Source organism: Taudactylus pleione, unplaced genomic scaffold (genome assembly GCF_031769625.1).
Source record: "Taudactylus pleione unplaced genomic scaffold, aTauple2 ptg000053l, whole genome shotgun sequence".
Lineage (NCBI taxonomy): Eukaryota > Metazoa > Chordata > Amphibia > Anura > Myobatrachidae > Taudactylus > Taudactylus pleione.
Window position 1 is genome coordinate 1,979,093 of NW_028284455.1, and position 26,440 is coordinate 2,005,532.

The following is a 26,440-nucleotide window of genomic DNA, read 5'->3' on the forward strand; positions in this document are numbered from 1 at the left end:
TATATATATTTTTTTTTTACATCAAACTGAACTTATGTACACTAAACTGTAGTGACTGAACTTTGTGCCTTGCATGCAGCAACACTGGTAGACGTGAGTCACGTAACCACGCTAAATATTTAGCATATATTATCATTTAGAGGTCATCTGCTCCCCTGTAGCAATATCCTCCTGGAAGACCACTATCCCAGTTCTATCCAAAAAACCTGAATACAGCACTTTAAGTTAACAAATTACAATAAAGGGTGAAGGGAAATTACAGTGCAATGGGAGAGGAGAGAGGGACACATGATGTACAGGGGAATGCAAGGTTGTGCAGGAGGAACAAATGACAGGATATTATGACAGCAAATGAATGACAAGGGAGAGGGCTGCAAACATATAAGTGAAGAGGGGAGTGCACATCCCTAACCATGGGATGCTTTAAATGTCTGGGCTAAACAGTTGGGGAGGGAGTTGGAATTAGACAATGAGACTACAATGGCTTCAGTGTAATGGTCATGCAAATTTCACATCATGTTCAAGACACAGTGGCTTCAGAGGGAGCAGGTATGCAATTTGGCCAAGGGTGTCTAGTAGGGTAACCTGGGATTGAGATTTTTTTCAATCTCGAATCCTAGGATTGGCCTCCCTAGTGACTAGTACTCCTGCAATGGTAAGGAGAGTAAACTTATGGTGCATACATACGGTCAGAAATTTCTTCAGATCTGAACGATAACGATTTAAAAAATCATTCATATCTGAAAGAAAAATCTGACATGTGGGCAACAATGAACGATGAACGATGCGCGTTCCCGTTTGTCAGATAACGATATCTGACATCTGATGTGTTTGCAGTCAGATTTGTCCGATTTCATTCATTTTAATACAGGCTGAAATCGTTCAATCGTTTGCAGATCATTCAATCGTTCATCTGACCGTGGGTATGCACCATTACAGTAGAATCATAAATTCCCCAAAATGTTACAATTATTCATCTTGGAATCGACAGGTTGATAAAGTCCCCCAAACAAAAATAAAGATATATATATATTACAATATACAAAAAGAGAAATACCAATTGGCCTCCTTTTGTGATTGATTGTAACAACTGTACCATAGTACTTTTTATTACCTAGATATTATAGTCACTTTCAATGAGAACAAAATGATCTTAGTGGTCTCATCTAATGCAGTAAAATGGATGAAGACAGTGAGCTCTCAGGTCCTCTAAGATTTATATAGTTCAGTAGGTCACAAGGTGAAAAGCCTCCATTATGGTGAAATATACTTTCAGGAGCAAAACGAACACTGCTACAAAACTAAATGTATTACAATACCACAATCATTTATCACTGTGATCTTTGCTTCTTGTGAATTAGACATTTAATAGCATCTACTGTGAGAAATCTATGTGATTACAGTCTTTACATAACTTATTTATTCACACTTTTGCAAAGTCTATTAAACACATTTCCATACATTGTACATATTTGTTGCATAAAATAAATAATAATTTTTAAGTAACAAAATAATTATTTTTAAATACATTTTTCATTAAGAACTGCAGAAAATCTTGCTGCAAATTATACAGGATGTGTGAGCTATAATGGAATGGCATACAGCTAAAACTGATTGGGCACAGTAATGAGCTTATAGTATTCCTTAAAAACCCATTCTACGGGATGGCGTGACACGTGGTAACAAGTTTACAGAAAAATGGTATGTGCTGGGCGCAACAACAAAAAGTTACAGTACAAATATGTCCTCATACATCGATCATTTTTGCGCTATATGGAGCAAGACGCCTGGCGTGACTTAGACACTCTGTCACAGGTAGTGATTGTCGTGCTTGAGTATTTTTACGTGCCACACATTGTTATGCTTAATCTACTTTATAGCAATTCCTTTGCGGCAAAAAATACTAAAGCTAAGTACAGTACTTAGTACACTATTAGCGACACTGCATATTAATAATGAATTAAGACGAAAAAAATGTGTAAAGTACGGTACATTACATAATATGGGAAAAAGTCAGATTGCAGCGAAAAGCCACACAAAGTGTACTGATAGGCACATGGCGCTACTAAGCAGAAAAATCTGTGGCTCGCCAAATGAGGCTATTGGATGCAATTTGAAGTTAGGTATATGTGGACACATCTGTACATCCCAGCTTGCCATGTCAGAAAGCAGACATGATCTACAGCTTCAAAAGGAAGTAGGTTCACACGTCTTATTTGTTCAGTTCCTGCATAGCTTTCCAGATGTTATATATGCTGTATCAAAATGTTGTAGAACAGAGAGAGAGAGAGAGAGAGAGAGAGAGAGAGAGAGAGAGAAAGACTTTTCAAAATCTCCTTTACCTGCTACACACCATCAAATGTACAGACTCCACCTATTTTTCTGATAATATCGTAATGTAAGTGGCGTTAGATGCTGTGTGTAGTTTCAATAGCTCAGCCAAGACATTTTGCATACTGTAGATCTCGTAAAAAGAGCTTTATAAGCACATATCTTCTTTAAACATAGAAATATAACAGGTGCATGCATAATAAAATTGTTATGGACCCAGGAGAGCAATGTTACTTATTAATTAGGCAACGGACTATCTTTATATAGATTTCCTAAAGAGGGACACTGAAAAGTTTGAAAGTGTGTATGCTGCAAAGAGAAAACTTTTTGTGGGGTCGGAAAAGAGCTCATATAACCTCTTCTATTGAGCACATAAGAAATTAAGCGTCAAAGAAAATATTTAGGTCACAGAAATAAAATATTTGCTTTCCGGTATAAAAATATTATGGTCTTACAGGGAATTTTCTAAATATACCAAAAAAAATGCCCTGCTGTTCAACTCTCCTGCAGCTGACGTTTAAGTGTTCCAGATGGCTGACGCTGAAAGATGACACCAGCTTTATTCTCTAGTGTGACCTGCGAGTCATCAAGTGTCTTGTTCTTAGGTAGTCTCATCTTTTCTTGGTTTTATAGAATGAAACATTTTACACTATGCAAGCTTAGTGGGTGTTCAAAGAAAAGGCTTTAGGATTTCAAACAATTGAATCATTTAAATAATCAGCAAACAATTTGGACGCACAATGGCCAATTACAATTCAAATGTTTTTGAGTATTACAAGTTCCTCACTAACACACAAAGCTCCAGAACACAATATTGTAGGGAGGCAGGTTTTTATAAATATACCTCTTCTTCTTGAATGATACAGTTACGTCCTTTGTGTTTTAGACACTGGGTCCGATACAGAGATGGGAGATAATTTCACAGTGTCTTTGTATGAAATTATGCAAAACACGCCCACTGCCGGCTTCTCTGATCTGCTTCCAAAGACACAGTATTGGATCAACTCGGTGAACATCGGACATCTGAATAACCTAGGCTGTCTGTCAAAATCACGCTTTGGGAGCCAGCAAAGCCAGGTCCAAGGACACAGTCACTGGCTTTTGTGCGGCCAGAAAACGGTGCTGACATGTTCCCGTTTTTTTGGAAATCTCCCAGTCGCTGCCCCAAAATGCCAGCAGCATGTCAATAATGCTTCGGCTTTCGGGGCACTGCGACTGGTGTCGCATGACCAGATCTGCACATGCGCAGTGCGGCTCCTGCGCAGATCATTATACATTGGAAATTTATGTAAATATCGGATTTACGTAAATCCTTGAATCGGGCCCATTGACATCAGATGCACAGTCCCTGTCTACTGGATCATTGAATATTTTTCCTTCCAAATTGTATCTGATATACTATGGGGTCTATGTACTAAGCAGTGATAAGTGACAGAGTGAAAAGTCTGTGATAAGTGCCAGCCAATCAGCTCCCAACTGTCATCTCACAGGCTGTGTTTGAAAAATGACAGTTGGGAGCTGATTGGCTGGCACTTACCACAGACTTATCACTTTTCACTATGTCACTTAGTACATACACCCCTTAATCTGTTAAGTGACCAACATCAATACAGCTACATACAAACAAACATAAATGTTCTTTAATTAGTGTACCTTTATACCATGTGTCTGCACACGGTAGGACTATAAACGTGATGTATATAATTACAAGGCCATGCCCAAGGTCTTTTGAGAACCTAACATTCCCTGGTTATACTGAGGCAGAAAAGTGTGTGTTTTGATGTTGTATAGATTGAAATACGTCAGTGCTCATTTATGGCTTTCCTGTTGGCATATTCTGACACAAAATAACAGGCATGTATAACCTGTAATTGTTAATGGTATTCCTGTATCTACAAACTGGAGGTCCATTGTCCCAGTAGCAATACAGAAAAAAAGAACACAAATAATAGTATACATATAAACAAAAAGACAGAAAAACAAAATAGAAAAAAAAGAACAGGGATAAAAATCATTCTGTAAGTCTTTCAAAAATGATGTTAAATCACAGGAATATAAGCATATTAATATACGAGGGCTGTACAAAAAGTAATGCCTAAATGCTCACAACTAAAATTTTATTATAGATACACATTTGAAAATTTGCAGTAAAATACTTTGAAGTCTTAGTAACAGAATGACTCTACTCAAAATATATTCACCATCTGCCCTCAAACATTTTCTCCACCTCTCAACCCAAACTGTGAATCCACTTTGGAAAAGTTCCAGTGGTTGGTGTTTGACCCAGGAACGTATAACGATTTTAACAATCTCTATGTCTTAAAAATGTCGACCCCGGAGACAGTATTTGAGAGGGCCAAACAGATGAAAGGGGACAAATCAGGACTCTATGGTGGATGTGGCATTATAGCCCACCCCATTTTGGCAATGGCCGCAGATGTTGCCATCGAAGTGTGAGGTCTGGCATTGTCGTGGTGTAAGATGACATTTCAATTGTTGACCTTTTTTTGCGGATGGCTTCTTTCAGCTTCTTAAGTGTAGTAATGTATCGATCACTGTTGATTGATTGGTTTGCTTTCAAGTAATCGATGAGAATAACACCTCGGCAATCCCAGAAGAATGTGGCCATAACTTTGTTTACGGATTGCTGTGATTTAAACTTTTTTGGCCTAGGTGAACTTGGTGTTTCCATTGTTTTGATTGGGCCTTTGTTTCTGGGTCATAAAGGAATACCCAGGTCTCATCTCCTGTAATTACATTTTTCAAAAACATCTCAAGTTGGTCAAAAGGTCCCTGGTTAATTGCTTTGGAACCCATTTAGCACACACTTTACGATATCCCAAATCATTGATTAGTTTTTCTACAGTGCCATGGCTACATTCAAGTTCATCACTGATATCTCTGATGGTCACACGACTGTCTTTCTGAATCATGGCATCGACTTTGTGTTGGTTCTCTGCTGTCACTGCAGTTGATGGTCTGCCACCACAAGGTTTGTCACACATGGACGATTCTCCGATTGAAAACGCTTCATCCACCTTCTGACATTGTTATAGTCAATTGTACGCTCACCATACACTTTTTTCAGTCTTCTGTGGATTTCTGTAGCACTGCAGCCTTTTTTTTCCCAGAAATTCAATGATGGCTCTTTGTTTCATCTCGGATTCCATGGTGTTTCTTGGACTACCTAAACAAAAATACATATATAGCTAGCAGACATATTAAACTACAAACTGACAAAGTTTCAAATAAATGTTTCATATTATTTTAAAGTTATGAGCATTTAGGCATTACTTTTTGGACAACCCTCGTACATTATGTCTTTAGCCGGATTTCTTTTTTTTTTTCTTTGGGGGGGGGTTTGGGGACGGGACGGAGGCTTAAATGAAATCCATTATCCCCCTTGCACTAAGTAAAGGAAATATCCTATCCTGAATTACAAAGAAATATATACAAAGATACAGATACGATAATAAGGTTAATTTGCTACCTGCTGTCACTAAACCCACATTAGCAGTCTCTTTTCAGCGTGACACAAATTAATGATTTTAATTCTAGACACTTGTCACAGTGCTCACTAGCCTTTCTTCTAATTAAAATGGATGAAGCTCCGTGATCAAGAGCTGCCACAGTTCATTTTTCCCCTACGATGCCGGTTACATTTCTATTCATTAGAGAACAGCTCCTAGCACCTACAGCACAGGACAGAACAAGGAAATGCACAGTGCCAGCTGACATATGGGGAAAATCGACTTTTCCCAGGGGCGTTGTACGATTGAGGCCTCTGGGAATGTTCAGTGCTAGATCATTTTAATTACTGCATCAGGACAAATGGATTCATTACAACACACTGTGATTAGGAATTGGCCTCATCTCTTTCAATGCCAGAGGCCAGGAAGACATTTCACAGCAGTGCACAACACACCCCTTTAACAACTACCAACATTATCCGGGATGAAGATCACAATGTACTGATAACTGTGCAACTGGAATAAGACAACCTTTACAAAGGGCAAATGGTTTACAGCAAGTTGGTGTATGGCTGGAAACATTACATTAGATAAAAAGTGGGTATGATCAATTATCTTCTTCACTAACCACACTCATTCTCTGAATGCAGAACTACTACTTTTAGCAAGATATGAATTACTCTAGAAGGCTATTTACAATTCAGATTGTAAAAGTGCTATGGAGTGTGGAATTCGCGGCCAGCTGGAGTATCTATCATTGAACAACATGCTTCTTTTAGCCAAAAAAGTAGTGACGGGATTAGACAGATATCTACTCTGTGACTGTCAATGTGGCACGGTCAATGGATGCCACCTCGTAAACAAGTCAGTTTGTCAAATTTCTGCCCTGCTAGAGCTGCCTTGATCAACCTGTAATTGTGAAGAGGAAACAAAGGTACAAAAACATCTCTGCAGTGAAAAGGTATAGGGGCACAAGCTCACAGGATAGGAATGCCAACTGCTGAAGCGGGTAGTGCATAAAAAGTGTCTGTCCACGGTTGCAACGCTCACTACAGGGTTCCAAACTGCTTCTGATCAACAGGACCGTCATGGACTGGGTGTGTCCACAGCCAAGAAACTGCAAACAAGCCTTACATTATCATGTGCCATGCCAAACGTAATTTGTGGTGGTGCAAAGCACACTGGCATTAGAGTCTAGAGCAATGAAAACACATTCTTAGGAGTGACGAATCACGATTCATTATCTGGCAGTCTGACAGATAATTCTGCATTTGGCAGTGCCAGGAGAACTCTTCCAGCATGAACGAGTGCTGCCAGCTGTAGTATCCTTAACAGGAATGTGTTTCATGATTTGTCCTGGGACCCTTAGCTCCATTGAAGGGAAATCTTCACATTTGGAATTTTTGAGAATTATGCCCTTCCAGCATTGTAGCATCTGTTGGGGAATGCCCTTTCCTGTTCCAGCATGACAATGCCTACGTGCACATAGTGAGGTCCATCAAAATGGTTTGCAGCGTTTGCTGTGAAAGACCTTAACTAGCCTGCACAGAGCCTTGGTCTCAATCCCATCAAATACCTTTCAGATGAAATGGAACACACACTGTGATCCACACATTAATCACCACTAATGGCACAGTCACATTCCAAAATATAGTGTAATGCCTTCCCAGAAGAGTAAAGGATGTGGTAGCAGCAATGGTGTAACAGTCTCCATTATTAATGCCCATGGTTTTGAAATGAGATGTTCAACAAGCACATATAGGTGTGATGTTCACGAGTCCACATACTTATGGCCATGTAGTTTATGTTGACAGTACAAAACCAACCTACATCAGTGCTGCCTAGTTCTCCATGAAGTGTGGCTGGTTATCTATTTCATAAACACGTATACTGAAAGGTATAGCCCTGAACCCTAATGGTGATTAAATTTTTGCCCATTTTAATCTTTTATAGTTCAATTGTTCCAAAGGGGTGTAATTTTATGTATAGTGTCATTGTTGAGAAGTTTCTGTCTTCTAGGGTCATAGCAACTTTACCTCGTCAATCTAGTGCATGTTTGCTTGACCTACATTTTGTAGTCTGAGATAGAACCCCATGTAGTACACTGGATCAGAATGCTTACAGTAAACACAGATTACTTCAGATGCAGAAGCCGATCTTATGGGATCTGTGTCATCACATTCGTAAGGAAAGATGTGAAGAGGGACATGGAGTCTAGGAGATGGCCACTGACTCAGAAACAATGAGAGGCAAAGTGAAGAACCTGTTAAACTCATGTAGGAATACTGGGATATCAAATAACTTTTTGACTCATTCGAACCATTAATATACAGAATAAGAAAAATCACCTCTGCAAACTAGTCCCATGACTATGTCTGACAGTTTTTCACACACAACAACCCTAAATATATGGTTCACATCACACAAGCAGCTTATTGTGGGAATTGCATGGGAGAGCTGCATCTCCATCTCAATAAGCTAAAATTCCCATGAGAAAGAGTGACTGGAGGACATGCAATGAAATGACAACTTCAAATACTGGATTTATCAGTTAAGAATTATTCAGGTGGGTGAAACTAATGATTTCATACATAATATGGGCAGACAAGGACATGCATTAGCTACTTCAAAGTGGATAAAACAAGGTATCTTAGACTTAGGGAAGGGCGATAGAATCGTTAAGATAATGCAAACATCTATGACAGATATTGCATGATCAGTAAAACAGAACAAAGATCAAGTTACGCATACAGCTTACTGTTGCACAAGAAATAGCCAGGCAAGATGGGCAAAGCAGCTCTTACCTACTATCAAGTTCTATTTTTTACTGTACTTGCAGACAGGCTTTTAAACCATCAGTTCATATTTGAAATATGAAAGATGAGACTTCTAGAAATTGTGCTTCTATCCCAAGAACCAGATATATCATCTGAATTCAATAATGCTTCAGTGGGAGATAGGACGCTAGCACAAACAATAACTCAGTCTTTGCCGAATCACAATGTTTCAAGTCAACATTAAAAATGGAAACAAATTTATTTAAGTGTAATAGTGCCTCCAACCCAGAAGAATATCTTCTAATTTTTTGGGACAGGCTTCTCATCACTAGATGTACTATATCCAGCTTTCACAAGAAAGAAGACAATCATCAAAAACATTGGGTACATATGGTATCAATGAAGTGTGATTAATCACATACTACAAAAGGAAATATAACATTTCTGTTGTGATTAAGTGTCCCTCTAATAACATAATTAATGGAGTTCATCACACTAAATAATATGTGGTCTATTACATAGTTTCCTACAGCTATTTACTATATATGATTTTTAGATGTTCTAGCTTTCTACAGCAGTTTCTAGCCATATATTTAAACCATGATGAAAAGTCGATTGTTTTTGTTCTCTAAACGATAAAGCAAAAAAAAAAAAAAAAAGAAAATGCGCTCAAGACAATTCCATCGAATGTACAGACACAGGGACATGTAAGAACAACTCTCATGTTATCAACACATAGCTAAAATGCTCAGACAGAAACTAGGGTATTTTTTATAAAAGTTGCAGGAGGACATATACCAACCAATAAATGAAATACACCTTAGAGGGGGAAAGTGTATTTAAGTACTTTTGGAGAATGTCAGACGTTTGTAACCAAATTAAACCCATGATTCAGCTATGCTAGGAATGGTTTATGCATTAATAATGTAAACTTTTTTCAATTAAAAGGATGTCTATTTTGTAAAAGAAAAATAAACCAAATCAATTTCGGGAATATTAGTTATACACGATAAATATTGTAGAAATTAGTTTAAAGCTTAAAACCAGTTTCTAAGTTAATGGATGACCCACGTTTGGGGAAAGAACGCTCCAAGTTCTGAGAATACCGGTGACTGAATTCCTCTGATGGAAGTCTCCCTGGCTTTAAATAATAAATATGTATAAATGAAGAAGCCCTTTTATCCAATCAATGATGCCCAGTACTATCATTAATATGTTTGCCCTTCTTCAATCAATGAGCAAATATTACAGGCGTTTAAGCAGAATACAGTTGTAAGCATATTATTATTAGAAAGATGAGGGTGGGGTACGGTATTTTCTCTATAAAAAAATGTTAGCTTAATTGATTTTATTTTTAATGGACCATTTGCTTGTTCTCCAGTTCCCATGGGATTTTTGTTTGATGCTGCCCCACACTGTAAATTCATTATTGTCAAGCCATTTCCCAGAAGTATTACATCATTAAAGAAAGAAGGTTTCTCAGAGAATGGAAATATGCAATAAAGGAACGATCCTAAATGATCCTAGTTATAGTAGCAAGGAACCAAGTTACACATGGACAATAGATGGTGTCTTCCCATCATGCTGAAAATGAAGCTATAAGACAGAGCTGTCTGCATGCGGGGGACATAAAACGTCTCTTTTCTTTGCAATTAAATTCAAATTAAATAAAACTTCACATTGGTAACTACACACACTGGACATAGAACAACTGTAGCTCAGTTAATTTAGCAGGAATACCAGTGGGTTTATTAACACTTACACATTTTCAATACACTTCAGCCACACTTGACAGTCACTGTGTAAAACGTTAAAAAAAACATTTATTTCACGTGTCCGTTTCACTGCAATCTGCACGAAATTATCTATAATTGTTTAGGCCAGGAAACGTCATTTCTCCAAGCCGCCAGTCTATCGCTTTTAGGTTTCTGAATAAGAATCTTCCCAGCATCATAAAACCACAACGTGCCAGGGGAAATGGCTCACCACGTACAGTGTCATTACAGCCTCCATATACAAACAGTACATGGCTTTAGGAGACCCAGAATTGCAAACTTCAGGTATGCAATACAGCTGTGCTGAATTGTAGAGGGCTAATCTTATCTGTTTTCATTCCTACAGATACATTAAGAACATCAGTAACCAGGTCTATCTATATACAAGGTATACAACCCTTACAGTAGACCGGGAAGCCACCCTGTAAATTCACACTAAAGTCTACAAAACATGACATAAGGCTTAGTTTATTTCACTGTTGGTCCTACAGAATTTGACTCATCCTTCTCAATTGCCCAGAATAGGATTCACAAAAGAGTCATAGGAAAAAAAAGAAAAAAAAAAAGGTAAGGACTTAGAGAAACCACGGCAGATATCATTTGTTGGTTTGTGATGTAACGATATTTAAAATGATTCTCTATACATACACAGTTACAAAAGTAGACATAACCGAATGTCGAGAGTGCAAGCAAATGAGAGCTGCCATATCTGTCTGTGCAATGGCAGCTACCCAAGATTTAAGCAGGCATGCAATGTGCTTTAATGAGAAGTGCAAATCAAACAAAGTCCTGAGAACTTTAATTACAAACATGGGGATCACTGCAAGATATTACTTAGTAGATCTTGACAACTGGATTTTGTTATGACCTGTTTATCCTGCTCTTTCAATATAACAGGCCAGGGCAGCACAAATAATTATTTTCTTAGGGTTTTATTGGTAGCAGAAAGCCATCTACTCCACAATCACTATAGCAACACACAGAACTGTTACTTCTCAGGACACACGAGGATGAAGTATAGCTCAGACAGGATCTGCTGTGGACATAAAAAACTGGGGGATGAAAGCATCGCGTCCCCACTATATTCTGGGTACATAATGTGGGAATCAGAATAATTTATGCCATCAACTAATAAAGGGAGGGAGACACCTATAATGGTATATTGTTAGTTCCAAGTTTAACAAAAATGGCAAAAAGTGACTGCCAACCAATCATGGGGGGGGGAAAGGAAACGTTATTTGTAGTTCTTTTAAAGAAGCCAATTGTTCTCAATATGAAAAAACAAAACACGAATTATAGAGAAAACAGAAAAACAAATAAGAGGACACAATGGTGAGGGCTGGGAAACAGACTGGGATTATAAATAATCAACATAAATCTCTGGAGGGGGATCAATTAAAATTTCTTGCTGCCAAAAAAATATATAATACTCTGACAATAGCAAGTGCAATTCTACCAGTACTAACAACACTTAAGAGTATACCCTCAAATAGTCATTTACAGAATAAAATACCTCCTATGAGTGCCACTTAGGTAATATACTAGGGATGTGCAGGCTCGGATTTACTCGGTTCTTATCGCCACTTTACCGCAAGATCGGATTTATTATATTGGCTATCCAAAACACATGATAGGCGATAGCTACTAAAATGCCGTTTTGAGATCCGAGTAAATCCGAGCCTGCACATCCCTATAATATACTACAATAGTTCACTATTAAGACAGAATATGAGAAACCGCATACTACTAAAACACTCTGCCAAAGCAAAAACAAAACATCAAATACAGACATGTGGAGGTATTTGCCCAAAGAAACCAATTAAATTCAGTCTATCATTTTCTAGAATGCAATAGAGAAATGATAGAAAGAATCTGATTGGTTGATATGCGCAACAACTCCACTTTTCATTTTTACAAGCTTTAATAAATCTACCCCCTGATCTCAATAGGATCTTACTTTAACAGTATATATTAGTAATACTTAGTCAGGGATGAAACAGTGCATTGCCGTGCTGCATAGAAGAACATGGGCCGGGAACAGATGCAGGGAGGAGTCATCATAGAGTCCCACTCTACTCCCAGGCCCCATAGCACCTCCTGCACCTATGGTTACTCCACCGTTGATTGTGATATGCCACTCACTAAGCTAATAAAATGGAAAAATTAAGGCCTTGAAGAGTTTTTGTGAGATTATGTTATTACAGTAAAAGGACGAGTAGTGAGTAATATAAATGTGATCACAGTAGAAGGAAAAGGCTACATGCTACATTGGCCAGTCTAAGCGAGTAGTAATATAAATGTGATCACAGTAGAAGGAAAAGGCTACATGCTACATTGGCCAGTCTAAGCGAGTAGTGAGTAATATAAATGTGATCACAGTAGAAGGAAAAGGCTACATGCTACACTGGCCAGTCTAAGCGAGTAGTGAGTAATATAAATGTGATCACAGTAGAAGGAAAAGGCTACATGCTACATTGGCCAGTCTAAGCGAGTAGTGAGTAATATAAATGTGATCACAGTAGAGGGAAAAGGCTACATGCTACATTGGCCAGTCTAAGCGAGTAGTAATATAAATGTGATCACAGTAGAAGGAAAAGGCTACATGCTACATTGGCCAGTCTAAGCTAGTAGTGAGTAATATAAATGTGATCACAGTAGAGGGAAAAGGCTACATGCTACATTGGCCAGTCTAAGCTAGTAGTGAGTAATATAAAAGTGATCACAGTAGAGGGAAAAGGCTACATGCTACATTGGCCAGTCTAAGCGAGTAGTAATATAACCGTGATCACAGTAGAAGGAAAAGGCTACATGCTACATTGGCCAGTCTAAGCGAGTAGTGAGTAATATAAATGTGATCACAGTAGAAGGAAAAGGCTACATGCTACACTGGCCAGTCTAAGCGAGTAGTAATATAAATGTGATCACAGTAGAAGGAAAAGGCTACATGCTACATTGGCCAGTCTAAGCTAGTAGTGAGTAATATAAATGTGATCACAGTAGAGGGAAAAGGCTACATGCTACATTGGCCAGTCCGAGCTAGTAGTAACAGTAATATAAATGTGATCACAGTAGAGGGAAAAGGCTACATGCTAAATTGGCCAGTCTAAGCGAGTAGTAATATAAATGTGATCACAGTAGAAGGAAAAGGCTACATGCTACATTGGCCAGTCTAAGCGAGTAGTGAGTAATATAAATGTGATCACAGTAGAGGGAAAAGGCTACATGCTACATTGGCCAGTCTAAGCGAGTAGTGAGTAATATAAATGTGATCACAGTAGAAGGAAAAGGCTACATGCTACACTGGCCAGTCTAAGCGAGTAGTGAGTAATATAAATGTGATCACAGTAGAAGGAAAAGGCTACATGCTACATTGGCCAGTCTAAGCGAGTAGTGAGTAATATAAATGTGATCACAGTAGAGGGAAAAGGCTACATGCTACATTGGCCAGTCTAAGCGAGTAGTAATATAAATGTGATCACAGTAGAAGGAAAAGGCTACATGCTACATTGGCCAGTCTAAGCGAGTAGTGAGTAATATAAATGTGATCACAGTAGAAGGAAAAGGCTACATGCTACACTGGCCAGTCTAAGCGAGTAGTAATATAAATGTGATCACAGTAGAAGGAAAAGGCTACATGCTACATTGGCCAGTCTAAGCGAGTAGTGAGTAATATAAAGGTGATCACAGTAGAGGGAAAAGGCTACATGCTACATTGGCCAGTCCGAGCTAGTAGTAACAGTAATATAAATGTGATCACAGTAGAGGGAAAAGGATAGATGCTACATTGGCCAGTCAGAGTAATGGCTAAAGGCGCATATCCAGTACACGATATAAATGAATGAATGAACAATAATGACATTGTTATTGTTAAATCTTTTATTAATCATGCAGTTCATAAGCCGGCAATGACCACCGATGCGCACTCCCGCTGGTTGTTGTCGGCATCTGTCATCGCCTGAACCTGCTGCCCAACCTGACGATATCGCTGTCAGTGTGGGCTCAATATCCACTGCACAATATAATGAACGATTGAATGATAACTATGTCATTAACGTTCAATCGTTCATTAGTCGTGTAGTGGATATGTGGCTAAACATTATAAATGTTATCACAGTAAAGGGAAAAGGCTAGATGCTATATTGCCCAGTCTGAGCGACTTGTGACTGTAACATTCTATACCTGCTAGGCAGAAACCACCGGACTTTATAGTCCAGAAACCATTACTAAAATCTCAATGCAGTATAAAAATCACCTTAAGTCTTCTGATGTTTATTCTAAACACATTTACACTACAAAGAAAATAAAGGCTGCCCCATTAGATGCCGCCCACGAGTAACATGATAGAATATACACATACCTACATATAATTTGCTGATCAAGTACGGCAATCTGTCATTGGTAGGGAGCATTTTAAACACAAACGAAATGAAAAATACTAATCAGTTAAAATTTGAACAATTCCTGCAATGAAAAAACTGCACTTCTGCCAAATATATAGGTGTGTAGTATACACGAACAGTTTAAATTAAAGGGCTAAAAATAATGACAGTGAATAATAAGTCAGTGAAGCAAACAAGGTGATATTTAAAAAACTGTTGTAGTGTGGTTTGAAAAAGGTTATATCAATAGCTTTCAGTGTGGCACATGCTGCCTGGTTAGGAAAGATGCTAATTAAGCAGCACTTGAAGTCTACCTCTCCTGTTCTTGCCTCATTCGCATTCTGTCATCTTCAGAAGGGTGGGCTTCTTGCATTTTCATTTTCCATGATCCCCTGTGTTCAATCTTGTCATCTTTTCGATGTTTGCCAAACCTGTCAAGAACAAGCGGAATTCTAACACTGGTCTGCGAAATGAGAAGGCGACAACAAGTGTCTTTGTGGAGACAATTCTTTCCTCTGTTGCTTGATTACGTCCTCGCTGTTTTCTAAAGGGATCATCTCTGCCACAATGCAATCAGCAAACACGAGTTTACAGATATGTTATCCGGTTATACTTATAGCTAGAACGGATTTCTTTTCTTGGAAATAATAGGAAATATTGTTATGATAGAACTTGACTCTTGTATTTTAGAGTGTTAGTGAAATACTGCATAGTACAGAAAATAGAGAAATGGGCAGACATGCAATCAGAAGAAAGAACACCTACTGTATTAAATAGTCAGGACAAAAAAAAAAACATTTATTTATATGTGCATAATGACATATACAGTCTAAGTGTCACATACACAAAATGATAGCAGGCATTTTTCAGGCTAAATATTATTCAATACCATCTTGTAATTCACTGGGAGCTAGTAGCATCATGGAACCCCAGGGAACATTCATACTCTCATTCATGTTAATAACCCTTTTTTGTAAACTACATTCCTTGTACGTTACTCACAAGGATCAACGAATCCCTGTTAGGTTCCTTCTCCATTCCTTCTTTCCTGTGTCAACCCACAAATATGGCGGAACAGATCAGGGGTGGATGAAAATCACCCATGTACACCACTGATGTGCGGTCAGGTGAGGCAGAGCCTTTCCTGTCATACTTGGGTATACTCCATAGTTTTTACCGTAAAAATGAGAAGAAAAATGTAAAGAAAACATTATAAATATCTTCTTTGTATTATTCTAATCATTTTTATAGTCAAAACTCTGGAGTAAAAAGTGTATGGCAGGTGAGGCACTGCCTCCCCTGTCTACATTTTCTGCTCATCCCTGATCAAAACTCACCAAATTTCCAGCACTATATACTGCTTCACCTTTGCATAACGCCCACATAAACCCTCTGGTACACACACACACATATATATATATATATATATATATCTGTAGATCTGGCTCTGAAACTAGCCAGTGCCTCCCCAGCCATTTACCTCACTGCACATCACTGATGTACACATATCCTTAACATGGACCATGAACAGCAACAAAATGGCATAAGAAATTATTATAAAATGTTTGGAATAATGTGCACTATAATGGCAGCCATTTTGTTGGCTGCCCCAGTCTTCAATAAAATGGAGACTAGTCAATTCACAAGGGACTAAAGACTTCCTGATCAATTTATATTTTAGATTAAAAAAAACAGCCTTTGTAAAATGACGGTCCAGACTAAAACCGAAAATTACATGACACTGAAGAGAAAGTGTTTTATATTAAATAAATGGTCTATGTCTAGTGTTCGCCAGCACCAGTTTTTAACATTTACTACTCTTGAATGACTCACTGACATCTGTTGCAGGTAAAATGAAAGGCCAATTACTGGACAGACTTGTGCCAGTCACAACAAGCCATACTGCTAGCAGCACTTTGTTGGTTAAAGACCATATCTACACAAATGTGCTGAATTTCAAGCACAACAAAACCAAATAAAATCTCAATTTAATCTGTTAAATGGGCTAAACTTGCTGCGTTACTGATGAGATCATTGTAGCCTGCCAAATTACCTACGGATTTCATTAGGATAGCAAGCTATTGAAGAAACATCCATTAGTTGATTAATGAAGAAAAACAAAAACTGATTAAGACATAAAAAGTCCCATAGTGTTAAATTGGTTATGAATGGAAGAAACTGAAAAGTGTAATCTTAATTTATTAGCTAGACTGTGTGCTTCTATTGTAATTTCACAGCAGCTGTTTAATAATAATAATAATAATAAGACATTGTAAAAATATGTGGACAGGACCTACATGATAGCCAGTAAGTAGTGATTATCATGTCAGAGAATCCTGCCATTAGTCAGGGCCCAGGCAAGTAACAGTTCTGTCATGGACTGGAATTCAGTATCATATTCCTCATGCAATTAGATAAAATATGGAGGTTGTTATCTAGCCTAAACACAAAATTCATCTCTCTTCCAAACTGTCGCTAGATTTTGTCCATCACTCTCTCTTACCTACTGGAATGATGTAATAGTCATTAGTGTTCATGTGAAAAGGGCACTAGTCATTTTTTTAACCTGTGTTCTTCCTAAGAAACTAAACAATGTTTTTTTGTATGTACATAAACATTTCAGTGGGAGACTGAGTTTATTTACACTCAGCAGGCAGCCATTAGCTGATTCTTACACAATTAAGTGACCCAATGACTGGCCGGCCCCGCATCCCGAGGATCGACTTGGTGAGCATACACATTTACATATCGGCCGCTCTGTGGGCCTGATTCAGAGATGTATACTAATGCAACTGCATACTCTCACGGAGCGCAGTTGCTAACATATGCTAAAGTCTTCCGAAGCACATCCGAGCATAAGGACACCCACTGCTGCCTTCTCATATCTGTATGATGACGTACAACAGCATACACATCGGTAACATCGACGAAGATTGGGCAGCCATGTGGCATATCTGACCAGCCACAAACACTGCAGCTCTCCTGACATGAACAGAGCTCTCTCATGCTGCACAGGAGATCGCAATGTCTAATTTATGCACGCCCATGTAACGGCGTTTAAACGGTCAGACATGCCTGCGTTTGCCTAGCCACCCCCCGTTACCTCCCCATAACTGTGACTTCACATTGTGAATGGATCCTCTGTGCAGTAATTGCAAAACAATCATTGCGCTGCGCAGTGCAGCTGACACACATGCGCAGTGGCAAAAAAAATCGCTCGATCTGCGTAAAAATCGGTAATGCGTCCATCTCTGAATCAGACCCTATATGTCTGGCCAGACATCACAGCTGGGTGGGCATTTAAGTTTACCCACCCAGTTGTGAAGTCAGTGTCAACGGTTTCTGCGGACAATGTACAGGTCGGTCGGTGCAGTTGAAACTTTAAACAATAGTCAAGAGAATGCAGCCAATCAACAAACTAGAACCCAGTGATATAACAGTCTCAAACATGCTTTCTCAATATCACTGCCCCAGTAATAGTTACTACCAGTGGCGGCTCCTACCCTCTTAGATGAGGGGACTGCCGCTTCAGAGAAAGAGTAAAACTTACAGGCTCCTGGCTGGGTCCCGGAGCCTGCACAATGAAACTGACAGGCGCCGCTAGGAGCCAGTTAGGGCTGGCGGAAAGGTAAAGTAGCGGCTTGCTCCTGGAAGCCGCTCTCTGCTAATAGCAGCCCGGACTGGCAGTCCCAGGGGGTGGAGACACCTCCCCCTGAGACTGCCTGTTGTTTTTGTGACTGGCAAATGGCGCTTCTAATGGGAAGCCACTTCCAGTCACAGTGTAGCCAGTGCAGTCACTGACTGCACTGACTACACTGAGGTGGCATATTTTACCCCTAGGTAAAAACCGACACTGGCTACTACCACTATGTAAAGGGCCATAATTAAATGTTGCAGGAAGTCTGATTTATGAAAATCCTCTAGCAGCATCAGAAGCAGCAGACATTTGAGTTTGGACTGTTTATGTACTAGTATCCACAAATGTGCAGGCTGGTGGTAGCCTGGTAGCCATGCTGCAGCCAGACACCAGCCTTGTACAAAAACGAAGACTCACTTAGTTACATGTCTTTCCCATTCCAGCTGCCCATACACACTACAAATGACCTAACTGGCTGAAAATCAGTGTGTGAATGGGCTAAAAAAAAGTCCAGCAATGTCAATCAACATGTGATCATATCTATCAGATTTTCAATTAGGGCACATAGTAAATGCTCTTGGATGATGACAGCAGCTGACCAAACATCCAATAGTCAAGTCATTCAGATATGGCTAGGGAACATGTGGATATAAATGTATGGCCAATTCTAAAAGATGAATGGTCAGGCAGTGGTCAGAACAGCAGATGTATAGATTGTAAGCAGGGCCTTATTACCTTGTCATGATTTGTTACTTTCCTGTTCACAATTGTAGAGCGCAATGGAATATGTATGCTCTATATACATATTAGGGATGTGCAGGCTCGGAGAGGTTCGAATTTTCCCGCCAAAAATCGGGTCTCAAAAAGAGGCAAAACATCATCTTTCATGGACAAACATCATCATTCCTGGACAAAAGTCCATGGAAGATTATGTTTGTCCATGAAAGATAACGTTTTGCCTCTTTCTGAGACCCGATTTTTGGCGGGAAAAATCTAAACTATCAGAGCCTGCACATCCCTAATACATATATATATCTCATGCTAATAAAATGTATGACCATTTTCAGACTCTGCCACACTACCTAGGTTACATCTAATATCGAATCATCCGCAGTAATGCAATCGGAAAACAGAACATTGAGAGGTATATATCCGTAGTATCATCTACATCGCCAACAAATAGAGCAATATGAATTCAGACTTTTGTGAAAAAAAATGTATCAACACAAACTAAAATTATAATAATTCTGCTAATTGCATACACAGGTAACTTTGTCAGAGAGCTATGAATTAGGCAAAAGAAACAGTTTGTAGTTCTGCACCTAAATATGTATCAAATATAAAGCACAAAGTGCATCCGAACCCCCCCTCCTCCCAAATGGCTTTTTAGATATTTATCCCTGTACCAGCCCCGCCACAGGTGCAGCAAACGATACTCTACTTAAAGAGGTTTAATTTCAATCTAAATATCTTATACTTTTTCAAGCAGTAGTACCCATTCTGTTAATTGCTTGAGGCCCTTCTAATTTCTCTTGATGTGAAAGGTAAGATTCAAATGGAATAAAGGACAATTAAGTTGTTGATGGCAATTAACTCAGTACGATGGCTTGATTGCAAGGAAATGAACAAAATATTGTAATCGAGGACAAACAAGGTCAATATCCTTAAGACTAAATTTGGTCTAACATCTGCTAATTTACTGTGGATTAAACTATTGCATAAATGGAAAGTAATACATACATACACACACTGGTTTTTAACCAGCTTTTCTTGATATTACTATTTTAATAATGTGGGAACTTGTAGTTAAGTTCGCTCAAAACACAAAGGGGTCAATCCAATTAGGTGCGAATTGCGAGTGGTAAAGTTTGTTTCAAGAAACCCGTACACTTCGCACGAATGCGCTCCCAAGAATTCTCCAATACAATTAAAAATGCCCATTCGCGGTACTCACAGCAGAAGTTTGCGAATTGACTGCCAAATGCGATGTGAGAAAAGTGCATGAAAAAGTGGGGAGACCATCCTGGACCCCACAAAATGTATACTTTCGGTAGCAGGACCATATAGAATGCTGTTTGTGGGCATTAGGAAAGTACTAAAAAATGTTAAATGGTGTCAAATGGCTGATTTGTGTTTTTTTTTTTTTTTAAATACAAAACAAATTATAAAAGAGCAAACATTTTAGTTTAATCTCAAACGAATTAAATTAAAAATGCAAAAAAAAAAAGTAGGAAAAAAAAAAAAAGAGACTTTGGGGAACTTTGAAATTTAAAAAAAAAAAAAGATAAAAAAAAATATTTTTCAATTATAAAAATACTGTAATTACATTTGGGGTGCACAAACAAAACAAGTTAATTTCGGGGTAATTTGAGGCCATTTTTTTTACCCCCCAAAAATGAGCTAATCAGAAACTTCCAATTGCCTAATTAGTCATTAGGAAAGGGGGGGTCCAAGGGGTTCAGCTCAATGTCTCGACATTTTAACCTTAAAATATAAATACTTCCTTTCCATCTCTCTCCCTCAGGGAGGTGCGAATGAAAAAACGTGAATTCACTCTGACTGGTTCAGTGCGAGTTGGTAAATTAATGGAATGCAAAATGAATTTGCTATGCGAATTCGAAGAGAAAACAGCAATTCGCACCTTATTGGATTGACTCCAAAGAGTAAAATTTTTGAGCTGCAAAAAAAAATTAAAAGAATGATATTCTTAAAAAGAGAGCTAAAATAAAAAAAATAACAAAAGCCCAGATATAAACTGATACATACACTAAGTATGCAGACTTTTACAGTCACTTCAGATTTTCATGTTTAGCAGCTGCCAAGATGATCTCCATTGATGTGGATGGTACAGTGCTATATAATATTGCTGGTGAAGCATTGTAGCCTCGAACAAAACCAGTGACCTGACAATTCATACTTGCCTACTTTCCCAGAATGTCTGGGAGATTCCAAAAGTACTATCCTGTGTCCCATCCATTTCTGCAGTGAAGAGGGTGGGACTGGTTGTGAAGATGTGATTCATGTCAATGTGGCTGATTTACACAGACACAATGATGACACAATTCATGCTCCCAGCCATTCCACCTAGGATTTCCCCCATCAGGATCTCCCAAAGGGGAGTCCCACAAAGCCAGCTACTATGTTTAACATCCATCATACTTTTGTGGAAACTTGGCATGTTCAATATATTTGTTCATATAAGCCTTGAATCCAGAGTACTGTGACACTACCAAGTTGATGGGATGAGGCTGCTCCCTTGCTGTGGGTAACAAAAAGTCTGCATATCATGTTTCTCTAATGCAAAATGACTGGCAGAGGCGAGGAGTTGTCAGACTGACACTTCCAAGCAGTGTCACGTCCTGGTACAGCAGAGCCGGAGACTCATTAGGCATTTGGGAAAGTAGCGCTAGCCCCTATGGAGCTCATCACTCTTGCTCAATGCCTGTCAATTGCACAGTGCAAAAAGGCAGCTGGTATTGATCTGAACACTTTTCATTTCAATTCAGGAAAGTACAGCCCTGTATATCCTGAGTGACTCTCTTTATTATTTTCCCTTCAGTTACCTGTATTTGGAAGTATTTCAGGCAGACTTGAGTCTATAACCTATGTATATGGAACACAATATATATGTATATGTACACTGCTGACTGCAATAAAAACTTTAGGTGACATATGTGACCCTTTATCTATTTTGGTGATGGAAACATTGAGGTTCTATAACAATTATATAGCAAAAACAAGACCTCAGAAACTGGCTTCCTGCTTATACACAGTAAATTCATTTAATTCAACCCTACCATATCTACACTGAGGCCACACAGCAAAATCAATTACTAAACTGCTGGTCAACGCTTCCACGACCAGTTGCGTGACATGTTGGGATAGAGACCTAGAGGAGTATTCAATATGAAACGTTAACTTCACCGTCGAAGTTAACGTTTCATATCGGAGTTTTTACCTGCGTTAAAGTATCGGGCGCGCTCCCGCTTATACCCGTATTCAATATAAAAGTAACGAAAACGGGAAACTCTGAAGTTGGATTTGCGTAAAGTTAAGAATTTTTCCTTAAAAAAATTGTAAGACCCCCCTAAAGTAGTAAAAACATGGGGGATCACTATGGGTACCCCCGTTTTAGCCTTTAATTGAAAGTCGGGGATTTAAATGGCCGCAGCAGGTGTTTTTTTCCGACATTGAAGAAGTGATGCAGAAGAGAACTTAGGTTATTTTTTTCGTTTTTTTAGGTGGTCCCATCAAATTTGTGGTACATGAAAATGGGTACTAGCATATTTTTATTTCCCTAAAGTAAGTTTTTAAAAATTCTATTCTAGAAAACATCTGCGCATACTTGCAGAATAGCCCTGAACCTATTTCCCTATTGTTAAACAATTTTTTCCCATTTTTTTTTTCACCCCAATTTTTAAATTAATTTTTTGGGGTGTCCGTATTTTTTTAAAAAACTTTTTTTTGACACAGTTCTTTTTTAAATGTCAGTCCCAGGGGTGCAGGCTATTTTTTTTAAGCCTGCACCCCTAAACCCCAATTCTGCACTTTTTTTCGACGCCTATTCAATGGTGAAAACTTATGCCCGTTTTTTATCAAAGACTTTTCAAAACTGCGATAAGTCTTTGAAATTGAATACGGTGTAAAAGTAAAACCTGCGATAATAACGTCATACCTCCGATATTAACGCAAAAACGATGTTATCGCACCCATATTGAATACCCCTGTTAATGGAAGTTCTGCTGATTTCATGCATTAAACTCACCTAAATCTATCTCTTTTCACAAGAAAACCACACTTGGCCAGTACAGAGGTAGCGCAAGCTCCATTAACACGCTCTGTATGTTCCCAATTTTATCTACACTATGCAGAAAAAGAAGCATCTGAATCATATGCAAAAAGCTTATTAAGATAATATTAAAATATCGCCAGCAACAATAATAGATTTATTTTCCAATTAACCCTAAAGGAAGAATTTATTCATCTTTTTTTTTCCTGCCTTATTATTATATGTAATGTGTTCTGCTGCGTGGAGCAAACGTTATGGTCCATGGTCCAATCATGACAGAGGTAATCTATAGTTGCTATTGCTGTACATTGCAAATTTTTATTAAAGTATGTTCCTACACAGATGAACCAAGAGTGATACTTCTCAATGGTATGAAAAATGTTTAAGTTCTATAAAATAAAATAAATGGGTATTGCTGTATAACTTATTGCCTGAATAAGCGGAATTGATCAAATAGGCTACATACTCATGCTATTGCAGGGAACAGCATGGGGGCCTCCACCACATGTACAGATGTGTCCTTACACATCTTTGCTGCAGTCGCGCCACTAAGCCCCTCTTGGCGCTCCATGTCCCTTGAGCTATTGCCGGGCATCTTTCTTGCCAACTATGTGCTGCGACTAGGATGCACCAGCAGACTGTGCTGATTAATTTGATATGTGACACTTTTATATCTGTGTTCGCATGAGTCTCTGAATCTGTATACGAAGTGCTACAATGTAGCGGCTGCAGCTTTTTTCATTCCAAGTTCTGCTGTCATTCATATACAGAGACAGATACACACATTGCGGCTTAGACACATTTTCAGCAAACAAAAAAAAAAGCCTCCAAGACCTTCACAGTGCAGGGATTCGGGACCTGGCATTTTGTGAGGAATTGATGTTGTCCCAGTATCCTTCCACCCATTTATCATCATCTATTTACCTAATCGGGAACCATTTCTTTACATTACCAAAACTCACAAAACATTTGGAAAGGGGGATATCTATAATGGGTGCAGGGTGTGAGGTGAACACAGGCCCCCGGGTCCAGGGGAGGCCCGCACAGCACACCCTGCACCCATATTATCTAAAACTTACCTCTCCGAGGCCCCGTGTTGGGTCTCTCAGCGCTGCTCAAAATGCCGCGCCACTTCCCTGGCGATCTGCGCATGCGCAGTAGACTCTGGGCACACTCTAGTGCCCAGAGTCTACTGATGCGGAGGCTGGCCTGCTGGCTGCCGGGGTGCGAGGAGGGGGCCCCTGACGGGGAATGCACACGGGCTCCCTCCTCTGTTAAGACACCCCTGGAAAGGGACCTTGGCATGGATATAAATATACCTAAATGGAGGTCTATCTTTGAAAAGTCTTGGAGTAGCTCCACTAATATACTTACTCTTGAGGCTCATTTTAAGGTTATGTCCCGTTGGTACCGGTGTCCGTCCACCCTATCCAAGATGTGTCCTGGGATACCCGCGAGTTCCTGGAGATGTGACGCGGATTGTGATCCCCACTTTATAAATGGTGGCCTGCCCGTTTTTGCGAACTTTCTGGGATGACGTAATATCGGTTGCACGCAAAGTCCTAGGCTCGGGGGTGCCAGATGGGCCTGAATACTGGCTGTTAAATCTACATGTATCGCCCTTATCAGTTTACAAAAAAATCGCTGTTGAAATATTTCAACAGTGCAGCTAAGGCTGTTATACTTGTGCACTGGAAATCTACTTCCCCACCGACCCTTACTGACTGGTTTCAAAGAATAGAAATGTATAGGTCGATGGATGACATCACATAAATTTCATAATTATTCGCTGATCTGGTTCCCATGGCTGCAATTCTGTGAATCCGACAGATACAAATCCCTTGCTGGCACACCTTAGTCCTTCCTTTCTAATAAGTTGCTTGAGTTTAGTCCAGTACTTTATTGGAGCCCCGGTGGCCCCCCTCCCCCCAACCCTCCCTCTTTCTTCGTTAATCTCTCTTCTTTCTTGGTCTTTTTTACCTTTTTCTATCCCTCTCATTTGTTTATTTAGAGCATATATTTCACCCTAACTTGGACACACGGTGTAATCTTGACCTTGTTGATACACAGTGACTATTTTTATGATATGTATGCATTTCAGTATTCGGATGTACACGTGTATTATGTAGTTGTTTGTTAATTGTTTGCCTTGTTACGCAGATATTTTATTTGTCCATATGCAAAAATTTTAATAAGTACTACTTGCATAAAAAACAAAAACTTCATACAGTAGTAGAGTTGCGCGGAACCTGGCTGATCACTCACTCCAGGCAAGTCGCGCTGAGTGGTGTATTGAGGCTAGATGTATGAGGACACATTTGTAGGCGATAAGTGAACTGTAAATAGCATACAGCACATGCAGACATTTTAATACTTTCCTTCGGGAAATCGCACAGGGACGATCCTAGTGAGAGCTTTGGGCAGGTGTGGTGCTGAAAATGCCACAATCCAGATGTGTCCTGATAAACCTAGCCTTAATACACTGTGTGGCGCGAGCGAGCCGCCAGGTCCTGTGCAACTTGGCTTGTGCCGAGCATCTTTTTTAGCGAAAATGCGTCTTAGATGCAAAATGACTGAACAGACCACTTCACAAGACAGCACCAATTCATTTGCTATGCGACACCTGTGTGGCACTGAATCTGTATATGAAGAACAACGGACCTTGGCATGGAAAAAAGCAGCGGCTTCTACATCGTAGCCCTACAGATTCAAACAGTCGCAAACAGACATACAAGTGTCGCATATCAAATTCATCAGTGCAGTCTGGTGAAGTGGTGTGTAGCATCCGTTTGCTATGAAGAAGCATTTTCAGGCAACAAAGACATGAAAAAGAAACTTGGCGCAAGACAGCCCAATTCACTTAGGGAGGCTTAGATCGGGGAGGCCTAAACTCCTGGGAGAAGTCCCAGAAGTTTGAAGCAGGCAATCATGGATTACAGGTGGTAATGAGGTCATGTGTCAACAGGTAAGGAGAGGTATTCATAATCAGTAAAATGTCTACTAAACACATTTATTACAAAGGAAAAAAGCCAATGTTTTCTACAGGAGACACAAAAAGAAAGAAGAGCTGAAATGAATAAACAGCATATAGATCATCATGAGATTTCTAACCCACTTCTTATTGTTTCCTTTGAGATTAATATTCTTGATGAGATACATGACACCTCCTCTCTTGTACCTTCAGCTCTTACAGTTCTATCTACACTTCTACATTTGCCTTCTGAGCTCTCCCACAAGAAAGCAGAATGGCAGCGCGGCTCGCTCACCCACTGACAGGCCTCA

General features: G+C 39.2%; 1 protein-coding gene across 14 annotated transcripts in view; it reads right to left on the reverse strand.

Moving 5' to 3' along the window:
• Positions 1-26,440, reverse strand: part of PARD3 (par-3 family cell polarity regulator) — a 629,380-nt gene that overhangs the window by 148,450 nt on the left and 454,490 nt on the right. For 11 of the 14 annotated variants that reach the window (XM_088462692.1, XM_088462686.1, XM_088462681.1 and 8 more), the window contains one exon: positions 15,047-15,163. The exons of the other annotated variants lie outside the window; for them this stretch is intronic. In XM_088462692.1, the coding sequence (XP_088318818.1) occupies positions 15,047-15,163 (117 nt within the window). The remainder of the gene's footprint in view (positions 1-15,046; positions 15,164-26,440) is intronic. 14 annotated transcript variants of the gene reach the window in all.